Here is a 13,959-nt window from a genome sequence, read left to right on the forward strand (position 1 = left end):
AACACGGCGACAGCACGTCAAGTTGAACACAGTGGCATCTTATCTCGTTGAAATACAGGCTATTTTGCAACGAAAATATGCAGTTTGTTAAGCAGTTATCTGTACATTCTCTGTGAGAGAAATGCAATCAAGTTTGCATTTTGCATGAACCTGCCAAACAATTATTTTGGAATCAGACAATAACTTTTGGGTGCAAATTTTAAAGCAATGCATTTTGCTTTCTGCCCTGAAAAAAAAAACTTTATATCAATTTTCGATCATTAACGCGTTAATGGTAGTAGGTAGGCATTATGTAATTGACATAATTATACCCTGAACCTGAGCTATGGGAGCGGCACGGGAGGGTTTTTTTTGACGTCAAACATCAGCAAACGTCAGCAAGACTTCAGATGTGCTTGAAATTTGTATTCTCTATCACTGAGTTCAGCGCTACCTACCTATGGTTAAGAGATAAGAGGTAGAGATTCGAGTCCGAACAAGACCTGAAAAGCTAAAAAATAAAACTATGGTATTAAATTATATCATACCTTTTTGAGTATATCCAGGATCTTTTTGTACATGACCTTGATGGCCAGGGCAGCGTTCTTCTTGATGTTGGCCCGCTGCACGTAGTTGGCCACCGCCTGTTCCTTCTTCTCCGCTGGTAGTTTGCCCCCTACTTCGTACAGAAGACGGTCGCGCAACTCCGCCGATTCCAACTGGGATGTAAATAATTTATCGTATTTAATTTAAAGAAAGAAAGATATATTTAGGACGTCCGTCACACAAATACAGGTAATTAATCTATTTATATTTATAAAAGCGAAAGGTCACTGATTGACTAACTCACTCATCACGAAATCTCAGAAACTACAACAGTCAATTTTTGCATGGGGGTTCCTTTTAGAACGTAGGTGCTCTCTAAGAACGGATTTTACGAAGCTCCACCCCTAAGAGGGTAAAACGGGATCCACGCGTACGAAGTCGCGGGCGGCCACTAGTTACATAAAGACATAGCAGTAGCAGATAATAATATTAAAGAAGAAAAACAAAAACAAGAGTGAACCTAGCAATGCCACCTACTCACAATCAGGATGCCCACTGCAACGGGACCCCACTCAGCATATGCCGTGGCCCACGGTGACGAAGGCCACGACGCTGGTTTTCAGTGTGCCCTATTTACATGTGGGTGACTAGTTATTGTAAGGCCGTTTACACACTATGCAGTGGCAATGGCACTGTGTCGCGTTAAATAATTTATCTATTTTAACTAACGGCCGTATATTCTATTATAAGGACATTAAAACGATTTTATTCATGTGAATAAATAACAAAAAATAAAATCCATCTATTGAATTTTTATTATTATTATTATTACAATATAATTGGGCTTCAAAGATCAAACCAAATCGACAAGAGGCTTTATTTTTTATAACGCACAAAGCGGGTAGCTTACCACAAAGCCGTCGAACGAGTCCAATTTCCGTTTAAAGATTGATAAGGTGGAAACAAAAGCAAAAACATTCAAATTATTTACTTATCAAATAAGTGGTTGAAAGATATAAAGAGTAGGATAGTTATATGTTTAAATATTACTAGAAAATTACTGATAGAGATTTATTTTTAGTGAAAACTGTGCCTGATAGGTAATTAGGTACCAAATAAATAAAACATCTTAAAAACATAATACACTCGTCAACGCTTGACTCTACTATTTTTGTTTTAAAACAGCTCCTATTTAACTATTAAAGGCTACACAAACCTTCGTACTTCTTAAAATAGCTTACATCCGACGAACCAAACACCGAATTACTTAAAAAAATAGAAAACCGATTTTTCAAAATAGATCGTAATATTTCGGGAGGAAATCCAATACTGGCGAGTTACTTTTAAAGTGAAGTAAGGAAGTGTGAAACTCCCCCGAAGCTTCGTAAATAAATAACTCCATTTAGTATCAGGAGATGGTATGCTGCTACGGGCGAAGCAGGGATCTAAACTTAGTTATACGATAAATCTACCACCTTATTCCGAGGCCTCAGTCTGGCTTCGTTCCTGCCATTAATGGGTTCGGAAGTTTAACTGGATTTCAATTTCAAACTGAATAATTATTATGAGCTTTTTCAATATTTCTTGTCAGGTAATATACAGGGTGTCCCTAAAACAATGGATAACCTTACAACTATCGATAGGCTTCTTCAAGATCTCTATAATATCAAAAAATATCACAGATTTAACGATTTTTATAAATCTCGAAAACACCGGTTATAGTTACGGTTAAAGTTAAGGTGGTGCAATTTAGCCTAACACTCCTGATAGGTTAACAGTGACAGAAAATAACTAGTCGCCATGGTACAATGATACCTAACTTAATAACTTTACTGCACATCTCTACTAGCGAGAGCCATTGCAATACATTATCACTTAGTATTAGTTCCCGAAATAAACAAAATAACACTAATATTGTAAAGGCGAAAGTTTGTGAGTGTGTATGTTTGTTACTTCTTCACGTCGAAACGGCTGGAGCGGTTTTAATAAAATTTGGTATGGAGTTAACTGACACCCTGGATTAACATATAGGCTACGATTTACTACGGATGACACCGTGGGACACAGCTAGTAGTAAATATTCCATGAAAACCCCCAACATAAGTAGGTCGAACACTTTTTGCAGCCGACGCAAAACAAAGGCCTGTAATCGAATCCACGGTGCCCTGTGTGTTGAAGCTGGAGCAAAAATGTACGCTATGATGGCACCACTCTGTCAACCTTTGACGTCGTGCACTAATGGTAGAGGGCCTGGATTAGAGGCCACCTTGGTCCATCGAATGTCGGACATTTTTACAGACTAAATTTCATAGAATAGAAATACATGATTTCCCTAAAAATATTAATATACATAATTTCAATGCTTTCTGTTAGCAATTAATGCCTATCACACGGAGAGCTTTGATTATAATAAAACCACAATTTGATTCACAATCAAACTTTTAAAAAGCATTATTTTCACAATGACTCGAATCCGTTGTTAGGAATGTTTATAAACAGCTACATGCAGAAAAATACCTGTTGCTAACTAAAATTACTGTACAAGGAAAACTTTTGGTAAATTAATTTAAGAAGTGGGCACCCGCTTTTTTTTAAAAGCTAATTCACATTAATTTTTCAATTTCAAACTTAAACGACTAAGTCTCTACATTAATTTTACAGGAAGAAAATTGAGAGACATTTATGATGGACATGGCGCAGTTAATAATATGTTTTATAATTAATTTACATTTTATGCATTATTTTGTCTATGAACTGTATAGTGTATAATATTTTATTTTATTTATTTAATTAGGTACAGCAACAGAATACAAATAAAAAAAAGTTTATCAACCATCTAAATCCCACTGTCGAGCAAAACATCTCAAATTCATTAAAATGATTTCTGCATGTTCTGTTTCAAATAATCATAATTAAAAGCTTTATTTCTAAAAAGTCAAAAAATGATTAGTTTCCTTCGAGCCGGATTTGAACCAGCGACCTATGGATTTCCAGTGTAACCCAACTACAGTCCACCGCTCTACCAACTGAGCTATCGAAGGCTTACGGATGACTTCGAAATTGAGCATCCCTTGCTACAATTTCAGAACTTTAATCTCAATTTGCGGCTAAAGTTTAATGATTAAAAAAGTCGTTTTCGTTGATTTCGACTAAGAACATTGTAACGTACCGCGTCTAGAAGTAATTCAATATTATATTAATTTTCCGATGAAAATATACACTTTTCTTGAGAGAAAACCTATATTAGTAGGAAATAATACAAAAGTACCTATGCATAATTTAATAGGTAATAATTTTTCTCTACCAGTGAATACCTATATCACAATTAGGTCAGTATGCGAAGAGCAAGGAGCAAGTTGCCGTTCTTTACATAAACGTCTAGTTCGCGTTTTATACAACTGTCCTTCTTTAGACTTTTCTACAGATTTTGTATGGATTTATTCCCATAAAAACAACTACCTATTGCAATGAAATATGTTAATGAATTTGTTTTAATCGTAAATACTTATTACACGCGCACGCACCTGGAGTCTGTAGAGATTTTATGAAAAAACTTCATTGTCTTTATTTTGCACGAATTTTTTATTAAGTATAAATCTATTTGTATAATAATTATCTATTCACATAAATGTAAATCGCTTTAAAATTCAATTAATCCATTAAAAGATTAATAATCAAATTCGCATAAATTATTTTTAATTGTCAAAGCTTCTTCAGTATTTAAAGCCAATAGTTCTTACCTGGGTCAATCGAAATTTCTCCATCTTCTTCTTCTTCGTGTATCTGATTCTGTCCAGTTGTTTCCGTTTGTTGAAGTTTTCCTGGTGGATGCTCTCCAGCACTCTCTGTGAAAGATACAACATATCAGAAATTTGTTTCAACACTAGTTAAATTACAAATACAACCAATTTTAATAGGTTGGGTCGCAGTTTTCTGTGTTAATAAACTTTAAAGAGTACTACTATGGAAATTTAATAAAGCGGGGGAAAATGATAGAGACAAAAGCTTATATTATTTATATTAATCATCAAAAAATCATTAAATACGCTTACATATGAATAGAACACAAAAATATAGTAATAGAATGTAGGGATTATATTATGTCATACGAGATTTATTCGAAGATATTTTTATTAATAAATATTACACCCCTATATTGTTAACATCAAAAATATAATCTAATCATCTACGTTTTCCAAATGTACCTACTTCGATGGTGAGACCTGAAACTGAAATGGTCACCCATCCAAATACAACCGCGGCGAAGGTTGCTTTGCTTTGCAAATCTCTATTGCAGCACCTGTGCCATTGAGCTTCGAGCATTTCAGCGAAATCAATACTTTACTTTTCATTAATCTGCCGTATAGGTGCAGACGACGGCAAATTATACGATTCATTTGCGTTGCAGTTGTAATTTTTCCGTCTTATTCTTCTTTGTATAGTTACAAAGGATACCGCAGTATTTAGCTCGATGTGCTGTCGTCAGTACCTACAATTCTTTTTATTTTTTCAATAACGATATTTATACCAAATGCATGTAGCATAAACCCAGGCAACCTAAAGTCTGTACACAAAAATTCACGCCACCCGAAAATATTCATATAAAAATAACTCCCACACAAACGAACATGAGATATTAAATACCGAAAGGCAAGAAACTTGGAAGAATTATTATGCAAAACGCTCTCCTCTAATTTTTTACTAAGTCTTCCAAAAGATGATTAATCGTGCGCCATAAAAGTTGGGAAGTGACAAATACCGAGTGAGAGGACTGGCTCTGACTCACCGTTACTCAGGGAAGTGGGTAATAGAAACTGTAAAATTTATGAATGCTTGCATCTTCCCCTTAAAATTGCCGTTTCGTAGTCAAAAAAGGATATTTTTATTAAATTTTCGTGGTAAAGGAAGATCAGCAAAAATTCATCAAACGGGATCATTTTATAAAACAAAACTCTGTTCAAACTCAAGCTATTTTAAATGAATATGAATATGAATTTCAAAGTACCTACCTATTTACCAGATCAAGCACGCGGGCTTAAAATCTATTTTCATTTAAGAACCCGCGATTGAAGTCGTTCCACAATACGCCTAAGGCTTTGAAAGAATGATATGGCACACAATGGATTATTCTTCCATTTGAAATATCCAATTCAATTAATTGAAATATCGATAAAAATTCTTCGTTCATGCGTTCATGCTCTATTGAGCTCCCATCATAGATAAATTCCAATAACTTTTGTTTAGATCGCGTCCCCCATCTGGAACGTGCAATGAAATTATGTTCCGCCGGTGATATGCTCTACATCTGGGTTGGAGACCCAATTATTCGGAAACGAATGATCAAGATAACACTACCTGCAAGTTGAATTTAATTAAAATACCTTGATTTTTATATGATAGAATCACCTATTATTATGGCTGAAATATGCGCACCAATATTGTTGTAGGTACCTACAAAAATCGTTTTACGTGCTCAACACGAAAAGAAAAATTTAGAACGTCCCCGATGGAAATTCAGACACTTGAAAAATCGAGTCAAGTGGTCCCACGGGTAGTGTCAGTTGTAAATGCCATTTATTATTCCCTATGGCCATATTTACAAAAAAGCAGTTTATAAAATACAAACTAATAATCCCTGAGCGTAAAAAGTTTAATGTTTCAGCACTCGTTAGCTTTAGTGAGCTTTAGGCTAGGTATTAGACTGGTTATAACTACATAGTTAATTTAAATATTGGTACGACCAAGGGAAACTGTGACCATCCGGTGCTCATACAACTTCTAACAACATGGACCAATAAATAATGTTATTTGTGGTATAGGAAGATGCAAAGAACATTGGAATAAGCTAAAATCTGAAAACCATTTGTTAATTATCTCAGACTACCCAAAAACTAAATACGCACAGGTAGTGGGTATTTCTTCGGAGGCAAAATTTTCGATGTCTTTGGGTATAGTTCTGTAACCAACTGGCAAAATGGCATGCAATATTTTTTTTCGTATAGCTTAACTATAGCCCTATCTGGCGCAAATTACATTTTTGGCATAATTGCTGTCTTTATACAAAATAAAAATATTTGAAGTGTGATTCTCTGATTCATATGGTGTGTCCGTTAGCCATTTTCCGGAACAAAATGGTTGATGTAGCATTTTCCTTTTGATATATCAATATAAATTAAAATTATTTCGAAAGCCAATGAGTTGTCCTTCTCCAAAAAAAATGCGTCATAATTTTAATTAAGTTAGTTTGTTTGCAAAAAAATAAATAAGCAGTGTCCGGCATAAAATACTGATTCATATGGCGTGAGCTGTTCTTGACCATAACTGGTCAGGTTTTAATCATGAGAGTCTGGTTACTGGCGTGGAGGCAAGCCCATCTTGCAACGGATGAGCTAGAAGGCAGACGTGGAGCTAGTTGGCTTAGAACCCGGTGTAACGAAGGCAAATACTTGATTCATCTGTGCTTGGTTCAGGTGGCATGCTGATTACAATGCCTACTTTATAAAATTATATTATTGCATTAAAAATCTATTCTGTCTTTCATGTGATGCTTTTGGGTTATAGATTCATGTAGAAAAATGACAACACTGTAGTCTGTATGTATGACGAGTTTTGATCGATTTTAGGCAAAAGACTGATTCATCTGTGCGTGATTCATATGGTCAGGGCCCAATATGAATCATAAAATAAATTAGTTTTTGATCTATCAAGCACCAAAAAAGTGTTTATTAGCTAAAAATGATATCCCAGACTGCATCTCACTTAAGACCAGGTGAGATTGCGGTCTTGTTATGAATAAAAAAAATCATCATCATTTTTATGCTATGAATAATGTATGTGTTTAAACAGTAAATAAGTAGTATATCCGTTTAGCTAGCAACCATAACACAAGCATATTTGTTGCTTATTTTGTGGCTAAATGGCGCTGTATGAAATTGCCCAACGATTATTTATTTTTATTATAATTTCAGCTACACTTATGGAGTCCATAGCACATAATAATATACTGCTGAGCATAGGCCTCCAATGATTTCGAGATTAACTGATTGCCATTGCCACAACCTCTATAAGCTCATCTCACCTTCTTCACCTTGTGGGTGGACATCTTAACAACGATGGCTTGGATAAGTGATACAGCTGAGTAGAGTCATCTAAAATACTTTAGTGCCATAAGATGAAAGTCTACATCCAGTGTGTGTTATTAGTGATGACATATTGTACTGAAAAGCGGCCTCTCACTACTATGCAGTGGACTATGCTTGGTTTTTTTATGCAATCGAATCTGAAATGAGGAGATCCATAAACTATCTAAAGTCGCATGGTGGCATAGCCCGATGTTTTAGCAAGCTGAAGTGTTAATGGGCAGGACACAGTATGCAGAAGTTCTGCAGCAGAACTGATGGCCGATGGGATAGCAAGTTTCTGGAGTGGAAGCCACGTGCCGGAAAGCTCAGTGCAGAACGTTCATTCACAGGAAGGCGCTGGATGCAGGCCGCTACCAACCGGTCATTATGGAAATTATTGCGGGAGGCTTATGTTCAGTAGTGGATCCTATGGTTGAAATGATTATGATGATGACAAAATATTATGGATGTATACTAGTTTCAAAAAATGTTTTTCATGAATTTTGTGGAATTCGTTGCATTTTTTTCTCGTAATATTTTGATAACTGATATTTTTTTCATAACAACAGATCATTGTTTTTGTTATAATATGATTATTTTCCTAATAATTTCTATTTTTGATTAATATGTAACAAATTCTGATTCATATGGGCACAAAATATTTGAACGTCGATATCTTGAAAACTACTTTACAAAAACGAGTCCCTCATCCAAATATATGTTATTGGGTGTACCTATTTTCATACGAGTCTATGTTACAGACCCAAAATTGAATTTGAAATTTGTCCATATGAATCAGCCGAAGAATGCAATTTCGAAGAAGTGCCCTAGTATTTCGTCGCATCGGATGCGGTGATGGATGGATTTCGGGGAACAGGAAAAATGCATTTGCCACGTTTGTTATTTATACAGAACCTATTCTTCACTGTCAATCAACACTGTCTACGAGTTGAATATTTTCATATTTTAGTAACGAAGAACTGTAGGGATTTTTTGTATAGCTACTCATTAGATAAATACCTCATTCTGAAAATCGGCGTATAAATCTGTAGAAAAGAAATCAAGGCTGCAAACATTGATTTTAAACAATTTTGTTAAAAGGTGTTGATATTAAACAACAATTTTTATTTTACACTTTTTAGTTGTATTTCAATCTCAGGGCCCTGGTCATCATTTAGCACTAAAATGCTCGGGAAGACGAATCCAACGAACATAAGGTTCTGCCGTCTCGTTTAGGAGTTGGAGTATGGCCACCTCCTGACTCCATTAATCAGGACCCTAAACATCATCTAGCACTAAAGTGCTCGGGAAGACGAATCCAGCGAAACCAAACTCGATGAGTTTCCGCCGTTTGGTTTAGGAGTTCCTATGGCCACTTCCCGAATCCATCATCAAGACCCTGGGCATCATCTAGCACTAAAGTGCTCAAAAAGACCAATCCAACGAACCCAAATTCGATGCGATTCCGCTACTTAATTCAGGAGTTCCTATGGCCATCTCTTGACTCCTTCATCAGACCAGCTCAAAGTATACCAAATTTCAGCTTAATCTGTTGAGGAGAACTGGTCTTAAATTCAGTTGCAAGATTTGTCCCACATACTAACAACTTCTAACAAGTGAAGTCATCTCTATCCGATTAAACGGAGACAGGTGAACAAAAAGTAGTATTCGATGCCTTTGCCACTAAAATGAAAATTACGAATTGAAAATATGGCCGGCGGCCGAACCCGACCTCTTTGCTGACAGACATGCAAAATGTGGAATTGCATCTCTAATGGATTAAAGAATGGCATCTTACATAAAAGCGTTCAAGGATTATTGACAGGCGCTTTTTCTTCATTTGATATCTCTTCATTTGAGATATTATAGGGTCGTTTTCTAAAAGAAAAGTTCACTTACGTTTCATTACAACTTTATTTTTATTGCTAATAGTTGAACTGGTGAAATAAAACTCACTGTCATTAAACTTGCGAGCTTAAAGTTGCATAAAGTTTAATCGTATCACATATCAGAAGATCTAAGTATCTACATATTTTATATTATGTATAATAAGTGCGAGTTTAAGAATAACTTTAGTTGTATATTTTGTATACCTCAGTATTCTCTGCGATAAAAATAAAAGTGTCCGAGTTTTTCAGTTGTGGCAAAACTATAAAATTTTGTTGTGTGTAAAAATAGTATTTAACCCAAGTCTGAAATCTTCGCGGTCTCTTGTCTGATCATTTTGAATATTAAGTTTGAGACTGGCATACTGAATATGCATGCATGCTCTATTTTCTTACAATAGAAGGCTGTAAGGATAACTGGCACTCTGGATTCAAACAGAGCTTGTGAAATACGAAAGCTTCGAAGGCTCTTTCCGGATTTCTCAAAGTAAAATTCAGTTGCCAAGGACTTTCTTTTGTTGCGAAATTTCAAAATGTACGGGATTGCATTCCCGAGCTGTGTTTGATATTTAAATATTATTAGTACCTAAATTAACTAATGACAAAGTGTTTGTTGGTTTCGACCCGAAGGCGTCTTAGAACATGTTTATACCTAACGGGAAACAGAGGAATCTATTAAAAAAATAGTAGAATTATATATTACAGTTTGTATTTAAAAAAAGTTTACAAGTAATTTATTTCAATTCCAATATAATTATCCCTATATTTTTATGTAACTCGTATGGTATTTTGACGATGTATCTGGAAGGGTGGCAGTAAGTTATTGACGCTGCAACTGTGCTCCACGCTGCAATATAAAGTAAGGCACTATTTCCAAAAAGCGCAAGACGTAAGAATTTTTATCCATGGAGCAGTTGTATACTGTAGAGGACCCACCTTTAAAACAAAGGCTCACCCATAAAGATAAGATAAAGACAAGCTAAACTCAAGGAAATCCGTAAACGAACTAAAGTCGCTGACATAGCCCGACGGATTAGCAAGCTTAAGTGGCAATGGGCAGGGCACATAGTACGAACTGACGGCCGATGGGGCAACAAGGTTCTGGAATGGAGGCCGCGTACCGAAAACGCAGCGTGGGGCGTCCACCTGCAAGGTGGACCGACGACATCGTAAAGGTAGCAGGGAAGCGCTGGACGCAGGCCGCTACCAATCGATCAACGTGGAAAGCATTGGGGGAGGCCTATGCAGTGGACGTCCTATGGTTGAGATGATGATGAACAAGTGGGTTCCTAGGTTCAATAAAGAAGACTACTCACATCGGCCTGGCTGTTCATATAAGTGAGCTGCAGCCTCCTATGCTCCTGGAAGGCGTTCCTCAAGAACTGTTTGTCCCCGTACACGGCGACACTGAGCTCGCCGCGCTTGGTGTTAATTTCCTTGCGCAGCGTGCGGATGTCGCGGCAGTACCGCTTCTTCTGTTTCGCCAGGTCACCTTCATGGATCTTTCTGTCTCTTTCTGGAAGATTACCAAGTCAACCATTTGATTGGATACCAATTTATAATATTAAACAATGGATTTTTTTTTCATTTATGACTAGCGGCCGCCCGCGACTTCGTACGCGTGGATCCCGTTTTACCCCCTTCATCTATCTTACGCGGTTTAGATTTTTTCATACAAATGTTTTTTCCCGCTAACTCTCGTTCCCGTGGGAATTTTGCAATATCCTGTTGTAACTAAGCTTTAAGTTTACTAAGGTACCTGCATGCCAAATTTCAAGCGTCTAACTTAAGCGGTTTAGATTTTTCATACAAAAGAATTTTCCCGCAAATTCCCGTTCCCGTGGGAATTCCTAAGTATATTATAACCTGCCCAGGAGTATGAAGAATAATTGTACCAAGTTTCGTTAAAATCCGTCGAGTAGTTTTTCTTTCTATAAGGAACATACAGACAGACAGACAGACAGACAGACAGACAGACAGACAGACAAAAATTTTACTGATTGCATTTTTGGCATCAGTATCGATCACTAATCACCCCCTGATAGTTATTTTGAAAATATATTTAATGTACAGAATTGACCTCTCTACAGATTTATTATAAGTATAGATGTAAGATATCACAAAACTGACTGTAGTATATTATATGTGTTAATATTTTTGTATCTCTGGCGCATAGCATAAGGTGGTTGTTTTATATACTGATAATCTGAGATCCATTGCAATACAAGGCGGTTCATAGCAAAATTATGTCATCCATTCAGAAAAAAATCTATGAGTAGCTCAATGTGATTTAACGAAACTTGACTTGTATAAAATCACCAGTTTATATTCAGTTAAAAATTTAGCAGACTAACGTGCCTTAATATTCACATGGCTTGAAGCTATACGATACGCCGTACTTTCGCAGGTATAACACAATTACACGGATCCTATTAGTCCGGTGGACCCACCGCAGACCGTACGTAAAGTTATTAGGCATCCAACCAGCCTGATGTAAAGCTAAAATATATATTTATCTAGCTTTCCGCCCGCGGCTTCACCCGCGTGGAATTTTGTCTGTCACAGAAAATCTTTATCACGCGCGTCCCTGTTTCAAAAACCGGGATAAAAACTATCCTATGTCCTTTCCCGGGACTCAAACTAGACTCTCTATGCCAAATTTCATTGAAATCGGTTCAGTGGTTTAGGCGTGAAAGCAAGACAGACAGACAGACAGACAGAGTTACTTTCGCATTTATAATATTAGTATAGATTAAACTAATTAATTACCTACGTACAATTTATTCTTACGAAAACTTGCAAGGCTGATCTCTAGCTTAGCTTTCAAACAAAATGAATTCAGCGTAGAAAACCAATTCGTATTTACGTGAATGAAGCCTGCCGCCAACCACCTTCTAAATTAAATTATTTTCAAAGAAGATAATCTGAAGTCGAATAGATTTTTATTTGCTGATAGTATGCGCTACCTTTCTGTTCAATATTAAATCCAAAACTAATTTGTAGTGAAAATACTGAAATAAGTACGCTCCATATAAAACTTTGGATTGTATGTTGTTGTGCGATGTTTTTTTGAACCTGATTTAGTATGGTAAGGTGATCCAATAATTTTACGTCTATGTAAAGTTTTCACAAATTGTTCACTCTGTGAACTGTGAACCTGATGGAGGCCAGGGTAGACATTGATTAGGTCAACTATTTTTTTAAACAGCTCCGTTAACCCCTCGTTAGCATGCTTGTGTTACGAGTGGGTTCACCACAATAGACCAGCGGCGGCAGCCCGGGGTTCGAACCCGCGTTCCTCGGATCTCGAACCAGTATGGTATATACCATGGTATATTATATGTTCTTCCACGTTAGGCTAATGTACTAATGTAGGCAGTCCGTTTTTTATTTTGCTCTTACCATACAACTTTATAAGTCCCCTGTACTGGTTTATTTTATCTTTAATCACCCAGTTCTCATCTTGCATGCCATGAATGCGGACTTTAGCGGCTGATAGCATCGTGTCTTAATTAATAATATTTACTTTAATAAAATTAAATGTTTTTATAAATTCAATCATTTGACACTGACTTTTTATTTTTTTTAATATGTAACAGAATGTGACAACATCAGTGATTGAATAGGGATTATATACTGACATTCTAAAAAAGGTCGTTCATTAAATTATTTACTTTTATTTATTCGATAGCCATTACTTTTAATATAAAATGCTTAGATGCCCTGCAGATTTTTAGTTGACCTCGAAATTGTTCATACATTGAGGTATTATCGGCCGTCCTAAATCCGTGTAGTGTAGGGTGCATCGTTGAACAGTGAACCGGCCTTTTTTCTAAATGCTCTAATTAGCTGGAAAATGAAGCTAGAAATGTCATTATGGTCTTATCAGTCAGGTAATTTAATAAGGTTTCTAATTTTTAGGCTTAAAATTAGCCTCAGCAATAAAAAGGTAACTTAAATTAGGTTTTAAAAAAAAATGAAATTTGGCTCACTGTGTACTACGGGTAGTTTTCACTGAACCACCCATATTTCAACAGTGAACCATAAAGTTAATTACGAGTAAAAATTATGATTTTGGAAAATAAACAACATAATTTTAGATAATCAGCTTTTATTTTTACAACACAAAAATCAAATGGAAATAAAAATGATTATTTCAACAAACAGTCTTCATAAAAAATCACAGAATCCAAAAATAACAACGAAACTCACACAAAACCCAAATGAAAAGAAAAATTGCTTCTTTTAACAAAAATAACTAAACATTGTCTAATAAAGCCTTCAAGTAATCAATAATCAACCTTTTTGGTGGTAAACAAATAGTCTTCATTTAAAAAATCACAGAAAACAAAAATAACACAAGACACAATTGAAAAGAAAAATCCTTCTTTAAACAAAAATAACTGAAAATTGCCTCTTAAAGCCTT

At 35.8% G+C, this 13,959-nt stretch overlaps 1 protein-coding gene and 1 non-coding gene across 2 annotated transcripts in view; both read right to left on the reverse strand.

Annotated features, from left to right (window-relative positions):
- Positions 1 to 13,093, reverse strand: part of LOC135087063 (uncharacterized) — a 45,244-nt gene extending 32,151 nt beyond the window's left edge. Inside the window, exons 1-4 of the mRNA XM_063981909.1 lie at positions 12,935 to 13,093; positions 10,849 to 11,048; positions 4,266 to 4,370; positions 528 to 698 (exon numbers count right to left, since the gene is read on the reverse strand). Of these exons, the coding sequence (XP_063837979.1) occupies positions 528 to 698; positions 4,266 to 4,370; positions 10,849 to 11,048; positions 12,935 to 13,034 (576 nt within the window). The 5' untranslated portion in view covers positions 13,035 to 13,093. The remainder of the gene's footprint in view (positions 1 to 527; positions 699 to 4,265; positions 4,371 to 10,848; positions 11,049 to 12,934) is intronic.
- Positions 3,478 to 3,566, reverse strand: Trnay-gua (transfer RNA tyrosine (anticodon GUA)). Its single transcript is given in 2 exon segments — positions 3,478 to 3,513; positions 3,530 to 3,566. It is a non-coding gene; the product is annotated as a tRNA-Tyr (tRNA).
- Positions 13,094 to 13,959: the final 866 nt, after the last annotated feature.

This window comes from Ostrinia nubilalis, chromosome Z (genome assembly GCF_963855985.1).
Source record: "Ostrinia nubilalis chromosome Z, ilOstNubi1.1, whole genome shotgun sequence".
Lineage (NCBI taxonomy): Eukaryota > Metazoa > Arthropoda > Insecta > Lepidoptera > Crambidae > Ostrinia > Ostrinia nubilalis.